Source organism: Schistocerca americana, chromosome 4, assembly GCF_021461395.2.
Source record: "Schistocerca americana isolate TAMUIC-IGC-003095 chromosome 4, iqSchAmer2.1, whole genome shotgun sequence".
Classification (NCBI taxonomy): Eukaryota; Metazoa; Arthropoda; class Insecta; order Orthoptera; family Acrididae; genus Schistocerca; species Schistocerca americana.
The window spans coordinates 549,332,365-549,354,273 of NC_060122.1; the positions used below are offsets into that span (position 1 = coordinate 549,332,365).

Genomic DNA, 21,909 nt, shown 5'->3' on the forward strand with positions numbered 1-21,909 from the left:
GCGCATTTTATCGCTGTGGCATGCCGATTGGGGTGCACTTACAGACAACAAGCTTCGGGCCTTGAAACCTCTTCCCGCGGCTTGGACGTCCTCATGCCCTTCTCGGCGGGAGGAGGTAGTTTTGGCCCGGTTACGAATTGGACACTGCCGGTTCAGCCATCGCCATCTGCTGACGGCTGCGCCGGCGCCGTTCTGCCCATGTGGGCAATTGCTGATGGTCCGCCACATTTTAACGTCCTGTCCGGATTTTAACACACTGCGTCTTGATCTTGGCCTGCCATGTACTCTAGATGCCATTTTAGCGGATGACCCACGAGCAGCTGCTCGCGTTCTTCATTTTATCAACTTGACAACCCTCTCTAAGGACATTTGATTATGCTGTTTTTTTTTTTTTTTAATTCTATGCCTGTCAGTCTGTCTTTTATCGTGTTTTCCGTTTCGTTGCTGTTTTAAACTTGTGACTCGCGGTGCATTCCTAACGTAGTCTGAGCGCTAATGACCGTTGAAGTTGTGCGCCCTAAAACCACAAAAAAAAAAAAAAAAAAAAAAAAAAAAAAAAAAAAAAAAATCCTCCTAACTAACACACGGCCATTATTGGCACTAAGGCAGAATCAGCTTTCATCAGAAAAAAACAATGGAGCTTCACCCTACCCTCCAGTGGGCTCTCACTTGACAGCACTGAAGTCAAAAATGCTGATGGATTGGTGTCAGTGGAATGCATGCTACAACGCCTCTGGCTTGGAGCTGTCCGTTTAGTAACAGATTTGTAAGAGTTTGTTGTGTCATTGTGGTGCCAAGTGCTGCTCAAATTGTTGCTGCAGCCATATGCCAATCACAGTGGTCTTCTCTCTTGTTAGTGCCATTTGGCCGTCCAGGGCCCGGTCTTCATGCACCCATACAATCTTGTGACCATTGCTGCCAGCTACCGTAAACAGTGACAACATTCCTGCCAAGCCTTTCTGCAATATGACAGAAGGAACATCCAGCTTTTCGTAGCCCTTAATACATGACTTTGTTCACAGTGAGGTATTGATAATGGTGTCTTTGTTGCCTTAAGGTATTCTTGACAAACAAAAATTACCAAGTCCAGTCTCACACGTAATTAATGCTGACAACCATTGTGGTGTGTATGTAAAGCAAACCTGATTTGGATCCTCATAGTGGTGCTACTAGTTCCACTCTTGTGCGGGTGGCGGGAAATCCGAATAATCATCATCTTTCAGATATAGAAACATAGTTGCCGACTCAAGTTGCACAATTCCTTGGTAATATGATTTTTTTTTCTTTCAGTGTATAAGGAAAATACACCGTTATAACAATAGAGAAAGAACTGTGCAATATAGACTTTGAAAGACTGGCATAATAAAGCTGAAGATGTATGGAAAAACCAGCCAAGTTAGGAGTAGTTGGAAAATTGTTCAAAGTTATCACTTCTCCTTCCTTGGTTGCTTTGTCTTTGAGTCTTGTAGCTTTGTTGTGCCAGTCTCACCAAAGTCTATATTGTACCATTATCCTGTATTGTAACAACAGTGTATTTGCACTTATTTTTAAACATGTTGAATCCTCTTTACAACCTGAGCCACAGGAAATAAGGGGACATCTGTTTTCTTTTCTTTCTTGAAGTACTCCCTCACTAAGTGCACAGATTCGTGGAGTTGGCTGACAATGAGTACCATGCTTTTTCTTCCCGATTTTAATTTCAGTTGCTTGATTTGGATTGCAGTGCACTTGATTTGAAATGGATTGAAATAGAATAGAAGTGAATAAACACAGTAAACCGCAAACTATAGTTAAACGAAGGAAAAAAAATTAGCCAAAATTACATGGCAGGAACTAACTATATTTCACACACATTAGCACTTGGGTTGCAGTACGGCAATGTGGCTCGAGTTGACTGCTAAAGTGCCATCTGTCATTGGTTGCTTTCCTACACTTTAGGCAGTTAAACAATGCGACTAAACTGTCCGTACCAAAGTCTTGTCTCCCGGGATATATAGGTATCTCTAAATCTTGTTTCTGCCAATCCTAATAAATTTTGTCTTTGTTTGGTCTACGTATTGTTTGCTCATCAGACTGTTTATTTCATTCAACAGAACCTATGATTATTCCTCACTTTCAGTGAGGATAGAAACTTACATCAATGAATCTTATTATTAATATCCTTTCTCCCAGAAAGTGAACCTCACTTTTGGTACTTCCTTTATTGCTGTCATTACTTCTTCGATGTACAGGTTGAAAAATTAAGTACCGACTGCATCCCTGTCTTACACTATTTTTGTCAGAGCCCTTACAAAAAGAATAAAATAAAGTTGATGTTGCACTTGGTAATCTATTATGGTGTTATTGGATGAACTTGTTGTTGAAACACAATGTTTTGTTTCCTTCTGCAGAAGATATCTTCAACAGTATTGTAACTTCGACTCCCACGCAAAGGCGTGATGTCATATGTTCTGAATAGTAGAGTGCAATTGGCTGTTGTTGGCTGCTGTCGCACGCTGTTGCTATCACTTCATGGTGGAAGTCTGGGACATATCTTCAGCATAGGAATCCAGACACCATTAAATTTCACATTTTTCTCCTCCTCTTACTCTTCCTCCTCCTTCTCTTCCTCTTCCTCCTCGTGCTGAAGAAGGTACATGCTAATCTTCCACGATGGAGTGACAGCAATAGCAGACAATAGCAGTGGTGCTCGAGCACTCAAAACCTGTGAAGTAACACCTTTTTGTAGGAGCACACAGAAACTGAATTTAACTTCAGTTAGTAGCGAGCCTGGATGTGCATCAGACCTGTGAAGAAGCTACACCCTCCCTTGAAGATCCCCTCCACAGAAGGGGATGTAACATTCTGTTTCAACAAGAAATTCATCCGCTTAAAGCATAATAGCCCAGAATATTTTAGTGTGATGTGTCCACGTGTGAAAGTTTACGTTTTACATTTGTGTTGGCTGATTTATATTTTATTCTTGTAGTGTACAGCGTAGTTATGGACAGTAACCCAAATACAACTAATACTCTTGACATGTAATATGTTCTGTTTTGTTCGGCTCTTATTAACTAGGGCCGTGCGTTACTGCGTGGTGCAACCAGTAGGCCTGGAGGTGCTGCTGCTGGGGATGGTGAAAGAGCACTGCTGGAAAAGAAGATGGAGGAATTGGCTATAGGTGAGGTATTTGAAGTATCTCCAATAAGGTTTTCTTTCCAGCTGCATGTTAAAAAGAAATTGAGGTTATTTTTAAGTCATTTATGTGTTCATACTTAATATGGTAATGCTGTTCACTTATGTTTTAGTGAGCTGTACATAACAGCAATTAGATAATTTAGTGTGAATTGGTGAATCTTCCTTCAATAACAAAAAAATTGATGTCCCTTTTAGGAGGAGACGGTAATGGTGCACAAGTTTCAGTGGGAAGAGGGGTGATGAGAGGAAGGAAGGTTGTGAGTTCAGAAGCTTTGAAACTAAGACCAGAGCATCTGCCAACAAAGAAAGGTATGCAGGATTTGTCATGCAAGAACATTTGAATTTAACATTTTGTAGTGGGTTAGCTGATGAAATGTTATCCATTGCAAAATGCAGGTACATCTGGTATTCGCACAACGATTCTGACAAATTACTTTAAGCTCGAAACTCACACTGATTGGAGGTTATTCCAGTATAGAGTTGATTTTGCCCCTGAAGAAGACAACACTTTTGTGAGGAAAGCATTGTTAAGGGTTCACAAGAAGAGACTTGGAGGATTCATTTTTGATGGGACAGTGATGTTCACATCAAGCAGATTATCTCCAGATGTGAGTATATCCTATCCTTTTTCATTATTGTGGAGTGAAAATTTCAGGTTACTTATTACACTTCATATTCATATAGCATCTGCAATTGTAATTTAGTTGTCAAGTGATTTATTGAAGTCAAAGGAAAATCAAAATCTGTATAACTTGGCTTGAATCCAAATACACTATCTTAAATTGTGCAACTTTGCTCAGCATTTGGTTTAGAAAAAGAAACTAATATAACTTATTGGACTAAAGTAGCTTACATTGTGCTCAAAACAATAAACAGTTACTGGAATAAGAAAACATTATTCTTTTAAATATCAAAATGTAAACATATGAACTGTTACCAGTGCCATTCATAAATTTCACATATTAGACTTTGTTGAGATGCAGAATATGCAACTGCTTTTGGAAGAGGAGCAGAAGCCCAGTGGCATAGACTTTCTTCTGTAAACACACATGCAGTAAAGACAGCTCACCTGTTCTCAGCATACAAATACGTATAATTCCAGCATGTGAGAAGTATTTTAGTGGACTAATATATTCACTTACACAAGAAATGCTCTTATTTCTGCTGTGAAATCCCTTTCTCTTTGTTCTGGTTTGTAAATAAGATTTGTACCATATTTTTATCCTTTGAAATTCTGGAAGGCTTTAGAAAGATTTGTCTCCCTCAACACCTTTGTTATTGTGTGTGTTTCCTATTTTATATTTGTAAGCCATTATTCGTTTTTCAGTACTTCTTTCAGTTCGAAAACTGTTTGTTACTATTTCGTTGCTTGCATTGAAGTATGTGGTAACTTGCTGCTTAAATAATCTCTCTGTCATTGGAGAATGTTGAGAAGAATGTTAGTGGTTGATAGTTCTCAACTTTTATTGTTACTACTTTCGAAACTTCTGTTATCTGGGAAAATCTTCCTTCATTAAATTATTGATGAAATAAGATTGCCAATGGCTTGATTATTTTTGAAACAGTTTGATTAAAAATGACATGAATAATTCTATACCTATTGAGTTAAACAGTGGGATTGCGGTTGCTACTTCAATGACATATTGCTTAACAAGAAGATAGTCGCAGACATAAAGTCTGGCTGCTGGCTGGCCATCACAGGCTAAGTCAGTCATTCACTTACATAGACTATAAACTTAGCTACCTTCCAAAATCCCAAGTCTGGTCATACACGTGTGAGTTGGAACACTGTAGGATGCAGATGTTTGTGGATAGTGCCTTTTATTTAAGCTATATCCACATGTAGCCTAATGGCAAATGTTAGGAGTGTAAAAGCAAACTCGAGAGTTCAGACCCACTCCTGTGATTTTAACCCTGATTTATCTGCGTGGTAAAAAATCAGTATCGTGGAAGCACGAAGATAATTTCTCTTTCTGGCTCACCAGTTGTAGCAAATCCATCCAAAAACATTTATGGAAGAACTTGTGGTAATGTGTTTGGATTGATACTTCATGTTAGAGTTGGCCCTTAATGCAGCAGATGCCAGATGTTCTTGGGCAGCTGTAGTGTAATCATTGTTAGACGATAACACTAGACAGATACTGTACAGTACATTTTTTTGTGCTCAAAATTGCACGTTTCATTAGAGATGTGTCACATCAACCATGAAAGGGTTAAGCATGTTATTGTTGTGGTCTTCAGTCCAGAGACGGGTTTGATGCAGCTCTCCGTGCTACTCTATCCTGTGTAAGCTTCATCTCCCAGTACCTACTGCAACCTACAGCCTTCTGAATCTACTTAGTGTATTCATGTCTTGGTCTTCCTCTACGATTTTTGCCCTCCACGCTGCTCTCCAATACTAAATTGGCGAGCCCTTGGTGCCTCAGAACATGTCCTACCAACCGATCCTTTCTTCTAGAACACCAGTTTTCTTTCTCCTGATAAAGACATCCTCCTGAGTAGTCCCCACCTGGAGATCCGAATAGACTATTTTACCTCCAGAATATTTTACCCTGGAGGACGCCATCATCATGTAACCAGACAGTAAAGCAGCATGACCTTGAGAAAAATTACAGCTGTAGTTTCCCCTTGCTTTCAGCCGTTCGCAGTACCATCACAGCAAGGCCGTTTTGGTTAGTGTTAGAAGGCCAGATCAGTCAATCATTCAGACTGTTGCCCCTGCAACTACTGGAAAGGCTGCTGCTCCTCTTCAGGAACCACACGTTTGTTTGGCCTGTTAACAGACCCCTCCCCTATCTGTATCGCTGAGGCACGCAAGCCTCCCTACGAACGCCAAGGTCCATGGTTCGTGGGGGAAATGCCAGTAAATAGTTTTAATAAATGTGCTGACAATTAATTTGAAACCTTCGGTGTACTCAAGTTTTTAATTTCGTGAACTCGTTAGTTTATAGGTTTTTGGCAAAATCCAGAATTATCGTTAACAATGTGCGTGCAAGCAAGCTCACCACGCGGGTGCGCGCGCGCGCATACACACACACACACATACACACACACACACACACACACACACACACACGTGCCAACTCCAGTATCTCGGGCCGGAATACAGCATCAAGTGGGATGCAAGCAGCAACCTGGAGTGGGCGCAGAAGGGAATGGGTGATATAAGGTTGGTGGGGGAGAGATGAACTCTGTCTGGTGGAGCGTTTAGGGACGAGAATGTCAATAGGGGCAGCATTTGGAGGCTGTGGGGCAGGGAGGTGGGGGAGGGGGGGAAGAGCAAAAAAGGAGAGGAGCAGGGAAAGATGGGCTGATGTGTTGGTAGAGGGCTGCAAATAAACAGGGTGGGAGATGAGAGTAGAGGTAGAAGGGATGGAAACTGGTGGTGGTGGTGGTGATAAGTCCCATACTCGTTGACAGAGGGTCGATGCGGGAGACCTGCACCGCTATACTAGGCAAGGTCCTAGCAGAGGTGGTTTGCCATTGCCTTCCTCCGACTGTAATGGGGATGAATGATGATGAAGAAAACACACCACCACCCAGTTATCTCGAGGCAGGCGAAGATCCCTGACCCCACTAGGAATCAAACCCGGGACCTCATGCTCGGGAAGCGAGAATGCTACTGCGAGACCACGAACTGCGGACTCGGTTAGTGAAGCAGCGATTGCGATAAAGTGTGCTATGTTCAACTGCATGTTGTGCCACAGGATGATATACTTTGCTCTTGGCCACAGTTTGACGGTGGCATTTTGTCCTGGTGGAGAGCTAGTTTGTTGTCATACCAATATAAATAGCTGTGCAGTGATAGTAGCAGAGCTGGTAAATAACATGGCTGGTTTTGCAGGTGATGGAGTAGAATAAACCTGTGACACGACTGAAATAGCAAGTGCTGGTTGGGTGGATTAGGCAAGTTTTGCTCCTTGGCCTTACACAAGGATTGGAATTGGGGGTGGCATAAGAAATGACCAGGATGTTGTGGAGGTTGGGTGGATGACAGAACACAATTTTAGGAGGGGTGGGAAGTATCTTGGGTAGGATGTCCCTCATTTCAGCACTTGATATGTAGTCAGTCCTTGCGAAGGATGGGGTTCGGTTGTACCAGCCTGGGGTGGTACTGGGTGAAGGGGACACTCTGTTGTGGTTGGTTCTTGGGGTTGGAGAATTGGGCGTGTGAGGGGGAAATGGCATGGAAGATCTGTTTGCAGACTAGTTCTGAGGGATAGTGCCTGTCTGCGGAGGTCTTGCTGAGACCCTCAGCATACTGAGCACGGGAGTTTTTGTCAATACAGATATGCCCTCTCTGGATTGCCAGGCTTATTGTCAGTTATTTTCTGTTTGTGGTTGTATTCTACATGATATTGTCATTCATTAAAAATACTTGCAAGTTTTTATATCTACATAAAAAAATTTAGCAGAAGTCCAAAAGTGACTCAAAGACCTACGTGTGCATGTTATCCAAGCTGTTAGACTATTGCAGGTACAAATTCAAGGGGCAGATAGAGGAGAATGAAACCAACAGATAATCTTAATAAACATAGATCTGGAAACGAGTAGTTTCCCCTGTGTGATGTATTAAGCCTTGTACATGAAAAACTTTTGTTATAAGTTCCTGAGGATTGAAACTGCAGATATGCACTTGGACAAACACAATAAAAGTGTACCACATGGCCGCCATTAATGTGCAAGCAAGTTTCAGCATGTCTTTTCATCAATGGCTGTACAAGACCAAAAATCCAAGCTGTTTCGAATGCATTGCCATCCATCCACAATTTGTTCCTGCAGTTACACTGTCTCCACAGTTGGAATATACTACACAATAATCCAATGGGTTCAAGTTGGGGGAAGTGAAAGGCAAAGCAAGGTATTGGCGAGCCACAATTCATAGACGTGCCAAAGAATTATGCTGCATATTCCAGAACAGCAACATGAAAGTCGGCAGTGCACCATTATGCATGAACCACATCAGCAACCTTTGCCACATGCAATATGATCCAGAAAGTCCATTAACATATGTTGTAGGAAAAGAAGGTATGAGCAAGTAGAAAATATGGTCCTATCAATTGATAATCTTCACCTGCCCAAATGTTGATGGAAATCTTTGCTGATGTGATGTCTCAATGGCAGCATATGGTTTCTCATAAACCCAACATGAGTGAAGTGAAGTGCATGTTCTAAATACCTACAAAGCTGCTTTGTCTTTAAACAACATGCACAAGGAACTGCGGACGATTCCTACATTGTGTAAAGATCCATTGGTGGAAGGCAAGCTAAGTTGGAAAGGGCTTGCACACTTTTTACGACATAAGAGTATAACTGCCCCGTATGTAATATCTGCCACATGGGGGGAGATGCATTCTGCTGCAGCAATCATGTTACTGGTGCCACCATTGTGTCCACTTGTAATACATGCTCTTCTGTTCATGGTGTTGACATTGTTCTTAGTCTATGTGATGGTGGATTTAAATGAAAAAGTCTTGTGCACCCACTGATGAGATATAGTGAAGACTCTGCTGCCTAACTACATTTTCTGAGGATATCCTTCATGATACAATTATGCTGCCTTCTGTGCATTGCCATTAGCATATCAGTCCATGTAATTGACATCAACTATTTCTTCATTGAAAATGTGTGTGGATGCATGGTGACCACTTCAGATGCTACAAGTGCACACTTTATACTGCTGTCTGTGGGAACTGGTACTTGGAACATACGTGTGTCTTTATGTTGCAGCTCTGCTGCTCACGTATTTCTGGCATGGCTCAAACTTCAATTCACACAAATGAAACACATACCATACTAACAGACAGTGATGTCAGGATTCAAGCTGCAGCATAGACGTAGACATAGCCTTAGACATTAAATGTTGTGACTGCAGTTGTATGTAAGTCATACTGGGTAACAGACCTAGGTTTATTAGGATTATTTGCTTGTTTTATGGTCATGTACTCACACTATAATAGTCAATCTCCGTTTATATGTACGTACATACTATGTACTACATATGTACATACATACATACATACATACAACCCCAACTGTAGAGAACTAGTATATCCAACTTCAAATCATAAAACTTGCTACATTGTTCACTAAAATGATTTTTTAACAAAAATGTGCAGGATACGGGATAGTAATTTTGAACAGTTGATGGTGACTGATTATATAAAGTGGCGGAACCATAGAGATAATTTGATTTTGTGAATGTCATCATGACATTATCTGTATGTAGGTATGGCAGTATTCATGAAATATAATTATTTGCTGTTATGTACCGTTAAATTTTAGCTGTGCTGCCAGGTCCTACCCTAACCACCTCCATATTGGAAAACAGAACTTATTCTGGGAAAAATACTTTGTTTGGTAATGTCTCACAGTGAATAAATTTTTACAGTTGTTTCTTTTTATGAAATAACATGCAAACAGTTGACATGTTGGTCATACACTTTCCTAAAGAGATGTCACATCTGCAACAGTTTGAAATGAGTTGATATTTCATCTGGAAGAGGAACTATCATAAATCATGACCAACTTTCCTCCTGGTTGGACTAAAGCTGAAGTTTAGCCCAGCTCAACACTTTATGTGATAACACAACTAGAACATTACTACTTACAATACGTAACAGTGGACATTGCTGGCTGGACTGATATATAAAATGAAAGGCAACCACTTGCCTATAGCCAGCTGATCTATGGTGCATAAAAACATGCAACAGTAAGCATTATATACACAAGCATTCAAGGTCTTGCTTTCTCTATACTAGAAGTACACACATTCATATACACAACCATAAGACAACCAAATATACACCCCACGTGTCTGCTGTGTGACTGCTGATTTTGATAGCATATGCCTGGGCGTATGGTGGAGATTAGGAGGTAGGGAAGGATTAACGAGTTTGGGAGGGAGTAGCGGGATAGTATGAGGCAGGTCTTTAGACAGATAGCTTGGTGTGGCTGCACAACAAAATGAAAGGAGTTTAGAGGGCAAAGTTTATAAGAGGTAGAGGCTTGAAGAGAGGGTGGGGGGGGGGGGGGGGAGTAGAGAAAGGCAAAGATGAGGAGGGAGAAAGATGGAGATGGGTGGAAAAGGGGGGGGGGGGGGTGTAGCTGGAACTAATTTGTGTTTCGGTATGCAGTGTGTTGGGCAACTGGATTGTTGAGTTTGTCCTGTTTGGCAGTGGCCATTCATGTGAGTACACAGTTGTTCACTTAAAATTCTGCATAGTAATTGCAGCATAGCTGGCACGTAGTGTGGCTGCTTTCACACACTTGACCAGATTGTTGTGGGAGGATGTATGGTACAGGTCCTGCAGATGGGTTGACTACAGGGGAATGACCCATGAGTTGCAGGATTGAAACAAGGATGGACAAGGATATTCTGTAACTGGAGTGGGCAGTGGAACACAACTTTGGGTGATGTGGGGAGGATATCCATCTCAGGGCATGGCAAGGTGTAGTTGAAGCCCTGGTGAAGGATGTGGTCGAGCTTTTTAAGGTGATACTGGGCAATTCGAGGAGTGCAAGTCAGTGGCTAGTTACTGTGTATATTGGCATTAGAGGGAAGAGAAAGCATGGAATATCTATTTATGATTGAGCTGGATAGGGTACTGTCTACCAATAAAGGCTGTGATAAGGTTACAGGTATATTTTGATGACTTCTGCTAGCCACTGCAAATGTGGTGTCCATGGGTGGCAACACTGAAAGAATTTTTGACATGGAATGAGTGACAGCTGTCAAAGTTAGGTATTGTTGGTGATCAGTGCACTTGATATGAACTGACACATTATGAAGAGGTGGAGAGATTATGAAGAGGTAGAGAGAGATAACTAGGAATGTGGCTCGTTGAGTTAAGAAGGATCAGATGAAGCAGGTGTGGGAGTAGCTGTTGATGATGTGGAAGAAAGAGCTAAGGTCGTCCCTGCCATAGAGCCCAGATCTTAAAAATATCAGTGAATCTGGACCAGACAAGGGGTTTTTAAGTGTTCGAATAGGAAGAATTCCTCCAAATGACACATAAGTTGGCATTGGATGGTGCCATGCGAGTACTCATGGCACTGCCATAGATTTGTTTATAGATGTGCCTTTTAAAAGGGAAAATATTTGTGACTCGGGTGCGATTGTTGAGGAGGATTATTAAAGAGGTGATGAGTTTGGTATCAGAATGACAATGGGAATGGTAATGTGCCATGGCCATGGGTGTGAAGATGTTTGTCTTTATATAAAGACAGTGCATCCACTGTGACAAATAAGGAGTCTGGTGGTTATGGGACAGGAGATAGGGAATGGTGGTGAAGGGAGTGAGTGCTGTCTAGATTGTAGGATTGGAAGTGGGGTTACAGACAATAGTTAAAAGTTGTTGGTCAACAAAGACAGGAGTTCATTCTGTGGGATCATTGTACCAAGCCATGATGGGACAATGAGTAAGGAGACCTGTGGGGTTGGATTTGTGAAGTTGGAGAATGGGTAAACAGTAGGAGTGAGGTGGGAGATGGATTCAGGTGTCAGGTTTTGGGATGGACCTAAGGTCTTGAGCAGCTGAAGGTCCTGATGGACTTACAGGTTAGGGTTGTGGTTGTAAGATTTGTATGCAGCTGTGTCAGAAAGTTGGGGCCTTCAGTCACAGCCACTAAGACAGGTAGTCTGTGGGAGGATGATAAGATCTGGACTCGATTCATTATCAGGTTATGATTAGCTGTGTGTTCTATAGTGAGATTTTAGGCTGCCTCAGGAAGGATTTAGGAAAGGAAGGTTAGGCCACATTAGAAGTGAGTAATTCTTGCAGGGTGTATATGCCCCAAGAAATTCGGGAAAAACCTGGGAATTTTTTATCCATGAGAAAACCAGGAAAAACTTGAACTTTTCGTTGTCTTAGTTTTCAGTTAAATTTTTGTGGTTTTGACTGGTAACAACTGATACTCTAACAAAGAATTTTACTTTACCCTGCTACTGCAGAATAATATTGTAACAATAAAACTTAAACGAGGGGGGAGAAAACCAAAATAAAACTTAAGTTACAAAGGAAATGCACCATTTACATCATCAAAACACAGTGCGATGAAGACTGTGCAATACTTCACAACAAAAAACAGCTTTCGATGAGTGTGACGTCATAACGGTTTACATTAGGTTTGCGTGAGCATTTGCCAGTGGGCTCAAGCACATGCGCAGTTGAATCGCGTATGAGCAGTACCTTGTCCCACTTCTGGCTGCTTGAAGTGCGGCTGTTAGCTGTATCAGCAGTAGCAACAAGTAGTGAGATGCGATCTGGAAAAATTTTTCTTGAGCAGCCAGATTAGCATATGCGCAGAGCAATCCGAGTTGGAGGGGGGAGGGATGTAGTCTCCACATGACCTGTGTTTATGTTTAGTGATATTGCACCTTCCTCTTCATTTACAGCTGTCGTCAAATGAAAACAAAATGGATTTCTTTGACGGGGAGCTATCAAGTGAATTGAAATACATTCTCATAATTATGGAAGGCTAAAATATGTTGTTAGTTTGCTTTTTGATTTTAGTTTCAGGTTTGTGGCAGTCAGGCATTGATTGCCTTCCAGAACAGGGAAGTTATTTTTGTCAGTTTGCTAAAGAAATTTGGGTTTTGTTAATCTTTTCTGCAGAGACAGTCTGTTTATTTGAAACAATGTTGTCTAGTGTCAACTATTTGCTGGATTTAAAGTGCACATTTTTATCTTCTGGGATGTATATTATCCCATAATAAATAACCAAACATGAGATAATACAGTAGTGGTACTCCAAGAAAATTTGCATCCCAAGAAACATGCTGCAAAGCTTAATATTAGGTTAGGGCCTACTTCTTTGTAAATCTGGACGTACAAATGTGCAAGTGAAGCTGAATTATGCATTTTAGTATGGCTTATGAAATTGTAGTGTCCTCTGAGGTCCTATTTCGTTTATGATGTAATGTAAGATCTCTTAATGCCATATGCAGATGAACATATGAGCTTATTACGTCATCGTAGCTGCGCAAGCACTGTAACACTGTTCTATGGGCTCTCTGACAACTGCTGAAAGGAATTCTAACAGGTCGCAGGAAAATATTGCAAATGGTGGCTTGAAAAGCATTACTTTCAAAGTAAATGTCTTTTTATAGAAGATAAAATATGTTACATGAGTGAATGTGCTTTAAGCTTCTTAAATCACAGAGCGTTTGATTCTCATTTAAAGCTTAACACATTGAGAACCAGCCACTTAGAAGAATTTCAATCCTAGAAGACCAGACATTTATATAATTATTTAATAATATTGTGAAAAGGAAAGGTGCTACTCACCATACAGTGGATATGCTGAGTTACAGAAAGCCGCAACAAAAAGACTCTCACAATTAAAGCTTTTGGCCATTAAGGCCGTAGTCAACAATAGACAACAGTCACACATGCACACACACTTGCAAACGCAACTCAAACACACATGACTGCAGTCTGTCAACTGAATCCACCAATGTAATTATAAAAAAAGTGAAAGCTTACCTTTTCTTCATATCACTTAACACTGATGTTGCTATTGGCTGACATCATCACGTGTTCTATGCTCTGAATACCTGCTATCATCAGCTGGCAAGATCATGTGGCATGAGCTATGACTGGCTTGCAAAAGCACATTGCAATCTCGATTTCTGTTCTTCAAAAACTGATGTGCTGTGTTTGATGGAATTAGATTATCTATATTCCTGATATGATAAAACACAGTGTACATGTTCGTATGCATCAAAAGATCTTTTCAGAACGCCGTTTTTTTCTAAAGTGGTGGGAAGTTCTATGCCGGTGTGTAAAACTTTAACCATTCAAAGGATTGATAAATTTTACAGTTCTGAAAGATAATACACTGTCATGCAACACAGAAAAAGTGTGTTTTCACCTGGGAAAAAGTGTTTTTCATGGGGCAAACGGAATTTTTTTCATTGTCCACGTATACATGCTGTCCTGAAATGTTACCAGAGAATGACTGGCTGGAAGGGGAGGAGGATCATAGTTGGAGGGATTGAAACTGTTTTAAACAAGGTTCTGTATGAGGCTCTGGTTACTGGTTGTCAGTGGGATGTGTGGCATAATAATGTTTCTGATGTAGAGATTGACTAAAGGACAGAAGGTTCTTTACGAGTCTGGTAAAGTTGAACTTATGTTTAGGGCTGGAGATGAGATCTTTAGAAAGTACTGAGACTTTGCAGGGGTTAGGAATTTGAAAGGAAGGTTGTCAACAATGTTACAGGATGAGTGTTTATGAATGTGTGTCTCATGGAGGGTGGAGGAAGTTGTTGGGGAGCTGGAAGATGGAGTAAGTGAAAAAGACATGGTCGGTGTGTTTTGAGGAGTTGAAGGTGTGAGAGGGCATTAGATCAGAGGAGTATGATCTTTCTTCACTATAGGTAATCCCATGTGGGTGTAGGACAGGAGTAACAGAGACAGCTTTCTCGGATGATGCTGGGAACTCTGTTCCAACTATCAAAGGGCAAGCATTTCTCTAGCATTCAGGAAGTTTCGTCACAGAATAAAAAGGATTTTGTGAAAGAAGTTGAGACAGTAAAGTATGTTGTGAGCCTGGATAGTATGGTGATGAGGAACCAGATAGGTGAGAGTGAGGTACTCACGGAATTGGGAAGGGTGAATGTTTCTAATTGTACACCTGGGCGCAGACTGTTCTCATCATACTCTGAAGCGAAGGATATCTTACCCACATAATCCAAAGTTGTGATCTGCTGCCCACCCAACCTACAAAATATTACAATTATGTTCCCAGTCCTACACCTCGTAGGTTATTCCCTCGTGATTGACACAGGTGCAAGACCTGTCCCATAAACCATCTCCCACATGCCCCATAAACCATCTCCCATCACAGTCCAGTCACAAGCATTTACTGCACTATAAAAGGGCACATGTGAAAGCAGCTGTTATATATATCTGTTAAGCTGCAACTACTGGTGAGCAATCTATGCGGGCATAACAAGCAATCGTTTGCTCGCAGGAATGGCCACTGTCAAACAGTGGCAAGCAGCAAATTTGACCATCCAGTTTCAAACATGCTGCACACTACACGTAAAACTTAAACAGCTGCTTCTCTATGCGAGCCATTCGTTTACTTTCTTCCAGCACTAGTTTCTCTGAACCACACAGGTGGGGATTGTTTACAGCTTATATCCTGCACTCCAGCAATCCCCCTGGCCTAAACCTCTGCTAACCTGTTTCTTATGGCCCCCCTTAGCCTATCCCTTCTGTCCACACCGCTCCTTATCCACCCTCCTCTCATGTGGACATTGACACCCTTTTCTCCACTTCCAACCCCCCCCCCCCCCCCCCACCTTCAATTTCTATTCCTCGTACTTCCTCTCTTCCCTCTCTGCCTCCTTCCTTACCTCCACTTTCATCTACTTTCTGCATCAGAGTAGCTTACACAGAAGACAACTCTTACTCTAGAACTTCCACGTCGTACAGTTTTGAGAGTTCATGCAGATTGTTGGATGTGGGATCCTGAGGGACGTTTGTTATTGTAACTATTCATACTTCGTCATTGTAGCGGCTAGGTTCCATGTCAAATACTTCACTGAAACAAATGTTTTATTGCCTTAATATTGCTGTTTTCTGTCCGCTTAAGATTAAATGGAGAAAACTTGCTAAATATGTTGGTGACACATTCCTTACATCTCTGTATGGGCCCACATACCTCTCCTGCTTAGTCAGAAAGAAGTTCCCTTCTCTTCCCTGCCTTCCTCCTAGAGTCCATTTTTGTCACTTTCTTTGCATCAACATTCCTGATTTCTCCACTTTTACATCCTCCCTTCTGTTTTCCCAACTGAAGAAACTGTGCTTCAGGTTTTCTTTCTAATACTCTTTGACACGTAGACTCAACTGTTACATCAGAAGAATTATTTTCCTAATGTATGTCTACTTTTTTTGTTGTAGCCGAATGCGGTTTTGGAGTTGACTTCAGAGAGAAAATCGGATGGAGCCAAAATACAAATTCATATCAAGTTTGTGGGGGACTTAGCCTTAGGAGATTATCATTATCTCCAATTTTTCAACATTCTGATGCGTAAATGTTTGGGGTCGCTCAAACTGCAGTTAGTCGGACGGAACTACTTTGATGCAGCTGCCAGAGTAAGTAGCACTATGTGGTAAGGACAGTATTTAATCATCTGGATATAGTAGTTACAATATTACCTTTCTTTCTTTCTCTCTTTTTTTTAGATAAGTGTCAAGGAGTATAGATTGGAACTTTGGCCTGGTTATATCACGTCCATCCGACAGCATGAGAATAGTATTCTCATGAATTCAGAAATTAATTTCAAAGTTATGCGCCAGGATACGGTTCTCCATATTTACACAGAAATATGTGACAAAGAAAGGGATTACCAGGTTTGTATAACAAGAAGATAGAAATGTAAGTTATTGTAACTAGAGCAGCTTTAAGAAAGTGAACTGGTTAAAATTTTTTTTTAATGATCTACATAAGGGTGAACTATACTATATTCTTGTTTTGTCTGTAGGCAGCTTTCAAGAAAGCCATTGTTGGAGTCATCGTTATGACACCTTATAACAATAGAACATACAGAATTGATGATGTTGACTTTTCCAAGACCCCTACACACAGGTTTGCAAAGAAAACTGGTGAAGAGATTACGTACAAAGACTATTTCAAACAAGTAAGTCTGGTAATTTAACTGCGATGTTAAAGTAATGACAATATACAAAAACAGTTTTTACTGCAATCCTTCACTACTTCTGTAGAAATATGACCTAACTATACGTGGAGACCGCCAGCCTCTGTTGGTGTCCAGATCGAAACCGCGGGAGAGAAGAGCTGGCCAAGCAGACTTAATATATCTTGTACCAGAGTTGTGCAAAATGACGGGGATCAGTGATGATATGCGTGCAAATTTCCACCTCATGCGTGCTCTTGCAGATCACACGAGAGTAGCACCAGAGGCACGTATACAGAAGCTGCTTCAGTTCAACGAGAGATTGTATAAGGAGCCAGAGGTAATATTTGTTTATTAGTTATGTCTGTTAAGAAAATTTACTAAAATGAAAGCAGATTTTTGAATGCTAAACACTTACCCTTTGACTGCTGCATACATGTTGCTACTTTGTGTTAAATGGTATGTCATTGGGTCATATGAATGAAAAAGAGAATATACTCCAGAGTAGATTCTCAAAGCAAAAGAACATTGTCTGAGAAAGTTCTCAATTTCGTACGAATAAAAAATTTGAAGCATAGTTTCTGATGAGGCGATTCCTCCTTACTGCCTCCCCTCCTTTTCGAGCAGGTTTCTGGTGTGTCGTCTGCCGTATCCGGCAAACGATGCATGCGTAATGTTACATTTCATTCTACTCGGTCAAACAGGCAAACTATTCAGTGCACAAATACTTAACTGGCATCAGTGTGTTATGGAAGAGTTGCAGATTTACTTTTATGCGCAGCAACAAATTATTAGGGAGATTACGGACATTTTGCAAAAATGTGTTTTCTTGCGATGTTACCAAATTTTTGACGTGAGGGGAAACTTTTTTGCTATTGAAGTTAGGAGAATACATGCAAACAAAATCTTAAAATCGCTTAACATTTTCATCTTCTACAAACTGGAACTCTCGGTTTTCTAAAATGAGATAATTTTTGTTAAATATGGTGCATAATGGTCTGCTTGCGTGTCAAGTACGTAAGTGGTCGCCCCTGCTGTTTGTTAAGAGAAACAGATAGTTACATCTGTAATAAATGTAAAAAACCGAGGTATCTGACTCGGATGCCAAGCATCCAGCGCACATTGGTATATCGATTATTCATATGATTTTGAAACGCGTCCCTGTTGGTTTCTGAGCATTTTTGAATGCATTCTAAGTTGCTTTCTGAATGAATCATAATTTGATTTTTGAATAGTGCATAGTGTATGTGATAGCTCTGTCGGGGGAATCCTCGTCACATCTACAAATATACTTTCCTGCAGACAAAAGGGGATGGGGCTATACAAGCAGAGTAAAGCAAATGGATGTTTTATGTAGTTGATTGAGTTTGCGATGCCAGCGTTGCTAAAATTACTAGTGAAATCCATAGATTCAGACTACCAGAGTGAAAATAAACGACTAACAGGAATAACAGATCGGAAAGATTATGTATTATCTTCTTGGTGTGTCCAAGAAAATGAAATTTTGACAGAAAATTTTTGGCCAGATCGCTGCACTAATAAGGGCGAATTTTTCAGTGCCCGGCTAGCAGCCGCTTAAGTTCTACTCTGGAAGCAGCACGGAAAATGCATTGCACAAACATGTAACAGCACCTAGCTGGCGAATAATCCCGAGATAACCAAACTGGTGATTCTGGCAAGGTTAATGAAGTTAACTGGCAAGTAAGTTTTGACAGTGGCAGGAATAGTTTCAGAATTACTGATGACAAGATTGCTTGTTAGAACGAGGAAGGAGAAGAACGGGGACATACAAAAATTATGGAAGAAAATGACGATTCCAAATTTATATAAAATTTCGTACTATTACTTTTCGATCTCGTGCTAGAGAAGCTGGAGCATATGAATGAAATGTGAAACTATTTCCTAACATGAAGCCTTTTGCTTGTAGTAGGCTTAATAGGCATTTTATATTGGTAATTTGTGAATTGTCAATCTGTCGTGTTATAAAAATGACCATTAGTGCCAAAACAGTCTCGTTTATTTGGTGTGTGTTAAAATTGCTGCAATATTAGAAAGGCATATTTTGTTTTATGTAGGAGCCAATGACAAAATAGACGTAATCAGATTGAGAAACCACACCAGCCTTGGGTACTATTTGTACTAATAGCTTTTTCAGTATTAGACAGTGATATTTCGATTTTTCATTTAGCAAAACATTTGAGGAATTTTGATGTGATAAGATTCTTCTGCCGAAAGGAAAGCAGACCATGTAAAGCTGGTGCAAGATTAGAGAGAAAGAAATGCTGGGTGCTAGGGATTGAAGAAATGTGTACTGTCTTCCTTGTCTCTTAAACAGCAAGTCATTAGCTAATAGGCAATAAAAAGTGCAAATTTTCTGAAGAGTTATTGTTCTCTCGATCACAAATAATTCCATCCAGTATTCATTGCGAGTTTTCTTTTCCTTTTAAAGAAGGAGGGCAGGATGTGAGCCTAGACTGGGAGCAGGAGGGGCACGACAGGACATTTTAATTTCCACTGTTGTGAATATAGTTTGATGGCATCCATTACAAAATATGCACATACACGTTTCAATTCCACAGAGTGAAATAGTGATGTGCGTTAGAAGAATGCTGTGTGAAAAGGTGTGGCACTGCACTTTGGCACACTAAAGACCAAATAACATGTCGTATGTTTCCTTGAACACATATGTTTTATGTATCAGACTATTCAGAAAGATGTGCACTACAAAATAAACATATTTTTGAAAATTAGATTTTTTTAAAATTTAGACGCCCTGTGTCAAATGCTCGAGGGAGGGGGGAGGGGGGGGTGCCCCTATCTAGTATTACCCGAAGTATCGTCGATCCGGGGCTGACGCACAGAGCAGTCTTGAGTTACAGTGCGAAAGTGGGTAGTCTCCACATGACCCACATTTAAATTTAGTGATTTTGCTGTTTCCTCTTTGTTTACTGTTCTCACGTCAAATGAAAACAAAATGGATTCCTGTGGCTGGGAGCTATCAAGTGAATTAAAACACACTCACTTAATTATGTAAGGCTAAAATATGTTATTAGTTTCAGATTTTATTTTATTTTCACCTTTCTGACAGTCGAGCATTAATTGCCTTGCAGAACAATAAAGTTATTTTTGTTGATTTGTTAAAGAAGTTTGGCTTTTATTAATATTTTCTGCTGAGGAAGTCAATGTAATAAGTCCTGAAAGTCTTTTCGGGTTTGCTACCGGATCCTAAAATCAACTCTATTCTATATTTTTCAAGGATATGGCACTTGAGGACTTCGACTTTGCAACCAACATGCCTCTGGAGGTATGTAGATGTTAGGTTTTTCGTCTGGCCACATGGACTTCCTACTCTGCACAGGTTTTTGAACCACTTGAACTGTCTTCATCCCAGCATTAAATTTACTGTGGAGTTTGAAAGTGATGGTATGCTTCCATTCTTGGACGTCATGGTTTACAATAAACCATATGGTATTCTGGGACATAGTGTTCACTGAAAGCCAATGCACACTGATCAGTATGTGCTTGCTAAGTGTTTTCATCCACCACACGAATGCAGTGGCGTTCTTACCTTGCATATTTGATGGCTGTTTTTTAGGAAAATGGATACTCTGAATGGAGTTTGCACCATCCCCGGAGGCGCATGAAGAGGAGCATAGATCGCTGGCCTTTATTCCTTATGCAGGGGGCATATTGTTTAAGACTGGAAGAATTTGAAGGAGTTTAAACATTGTGTGTTTCATCCACCTTCCAAGATTAGGTCACTACTCAGGTCTGTGAAAGGTGGTTTGGGGCTTAGGAAGCCTGGCTTATATAAAATTCAGTGTCAGTGTGGGAAGGCTTACATTGGCCACTAGATTCACAGGTTCAGGACAGGTGTGTGGAACATTGCTGTCATACGAGGCTGCAATGGCCAGAAAAATCAGCAGTAGCAGAACATTGCTTAAATGAGTGACATGGGATGAAATTGGACAAAACTGTGATAGTTGCTAACACTTCTGGTTTTTGGAACAGTATCTATAAAGAGGCAATTGAAAAATTGGGTCGGCAGATTATTTTATTAATACAGACAATGCGTTTCCTGTTAGCAGGACGGGGAACCCTGTACTATCCTGCATCAACACAAAATCTTCTTTGGTGCAACCTGTCAGAGTATTGGAAAATAGTCTAAGTGCAATATGTCTTCGCTGCAGGTGTTCTATTTATGGCGGTGTCACCTGCTCCGTCTTGGAGGCCAGCAACTGTGGTGAGCGGCACAGGTGCCATGTTTGGTATGGAGGCCTATACAGGACATCAATTTGCAGCCTTGGCATCAATTCTTGGCGGGACCCAGTGGCAGCAGCAGCAGTAGCATTATCCTGAAGGTGGTGAACAGTTGAAGCTGCGAAATATTGAATTGAGTTGATTTTAGGATCCAGCAGCAAACACGAAGAGACTTGATAGACGAAATATACCATGTTAGGTTTGCAAAGTCGACATGTCGAATACTTGCTTTGTTTGTGTCAGCCAGTCAGCCCTTGAGCTGGCCTACAGATCTATCAGCCTGTCGCCATGAAAATTATAAAAATGTCATAGAGTAAACATGGAGATAAAAATTCTCACAAGGGAGGATCTGATATGCGGGTCACAGATTTCGATCAAGTTTTGCAGTGACGTTCTACATTGAAAATAAAGAGAAATCTTTGAGCTTTTTGCTAGACAATCCATATTTTTAGAGGAAATAAAAAATTCGAGGTCATGTCTGATAACGAAAAACAGTATTTTCATTGCTACATATTGAAAGATCCTCTAAAAACATTTTTTTATTAATTCTGTAGAATATGGTGTCTTGAGTTAAACCTTTCACGGGCCGTGGGGGATATATTTCCCACCAAGTCTGTTTCTTTATAGAATTTAAAGGAATATATATTACCACTTCTGTACACTCCTGGCTTCTAGTGGCAGTGAGCTGCACCAGCTGTAGTTTGTTTGTTGTGAAATATAGCAGTCAGGACTGTGAGAAGTATATATCCCACCAAATGATAGTGTTTTAATGGTTCTTGGTACATACGGTTACCATCAAAGTGGTTTGTGGAAGGGGCTTG

General features: G+C 40.7%; 1 protein-coding gene across 2 annotated transcripts in view; it reads left to right on the forward strand.

The window, feature by feature from the left end:
• The window catches only part of LOC124612999 (piwi-like protein Siwi), a 133,634-nt gene that overhangs the window by 55,784 nt on the left and 55,941 nt on the right, over positions 1-21,909 (forward strand). For both annotated transcript variants that reach the window (XM_047141551.1, XM_047141549.1), the window contains exons 3-9: positions 3,058-3,160; positions 3,373-3,486; positions 3,574-3,785; positions 16,092-16,286; positions 16,377-16,544; positions 16,676-16,831; positions 16,917-17,168. In XM_047141551.1, coding sequence (XP_046997507.1) covers positions 3,058-3,160; positions 3,373-3,486; positions 3,574-3,785; positions 16,092-16,286; positions 16,377-16,544; positions 16,676-16,831; positions 16,917-17,168 — 1,200 coding nt within the window. The remainder of the gene's footprint in view (positions 1-3,057; positions 3,161-3,372; positions 3,487-3,573; positions 3,786-16,091; positions 16,287-16,376; positions 16,545-16,675; positions 16,832-16,916; positions 17,169-21,909) is intronic.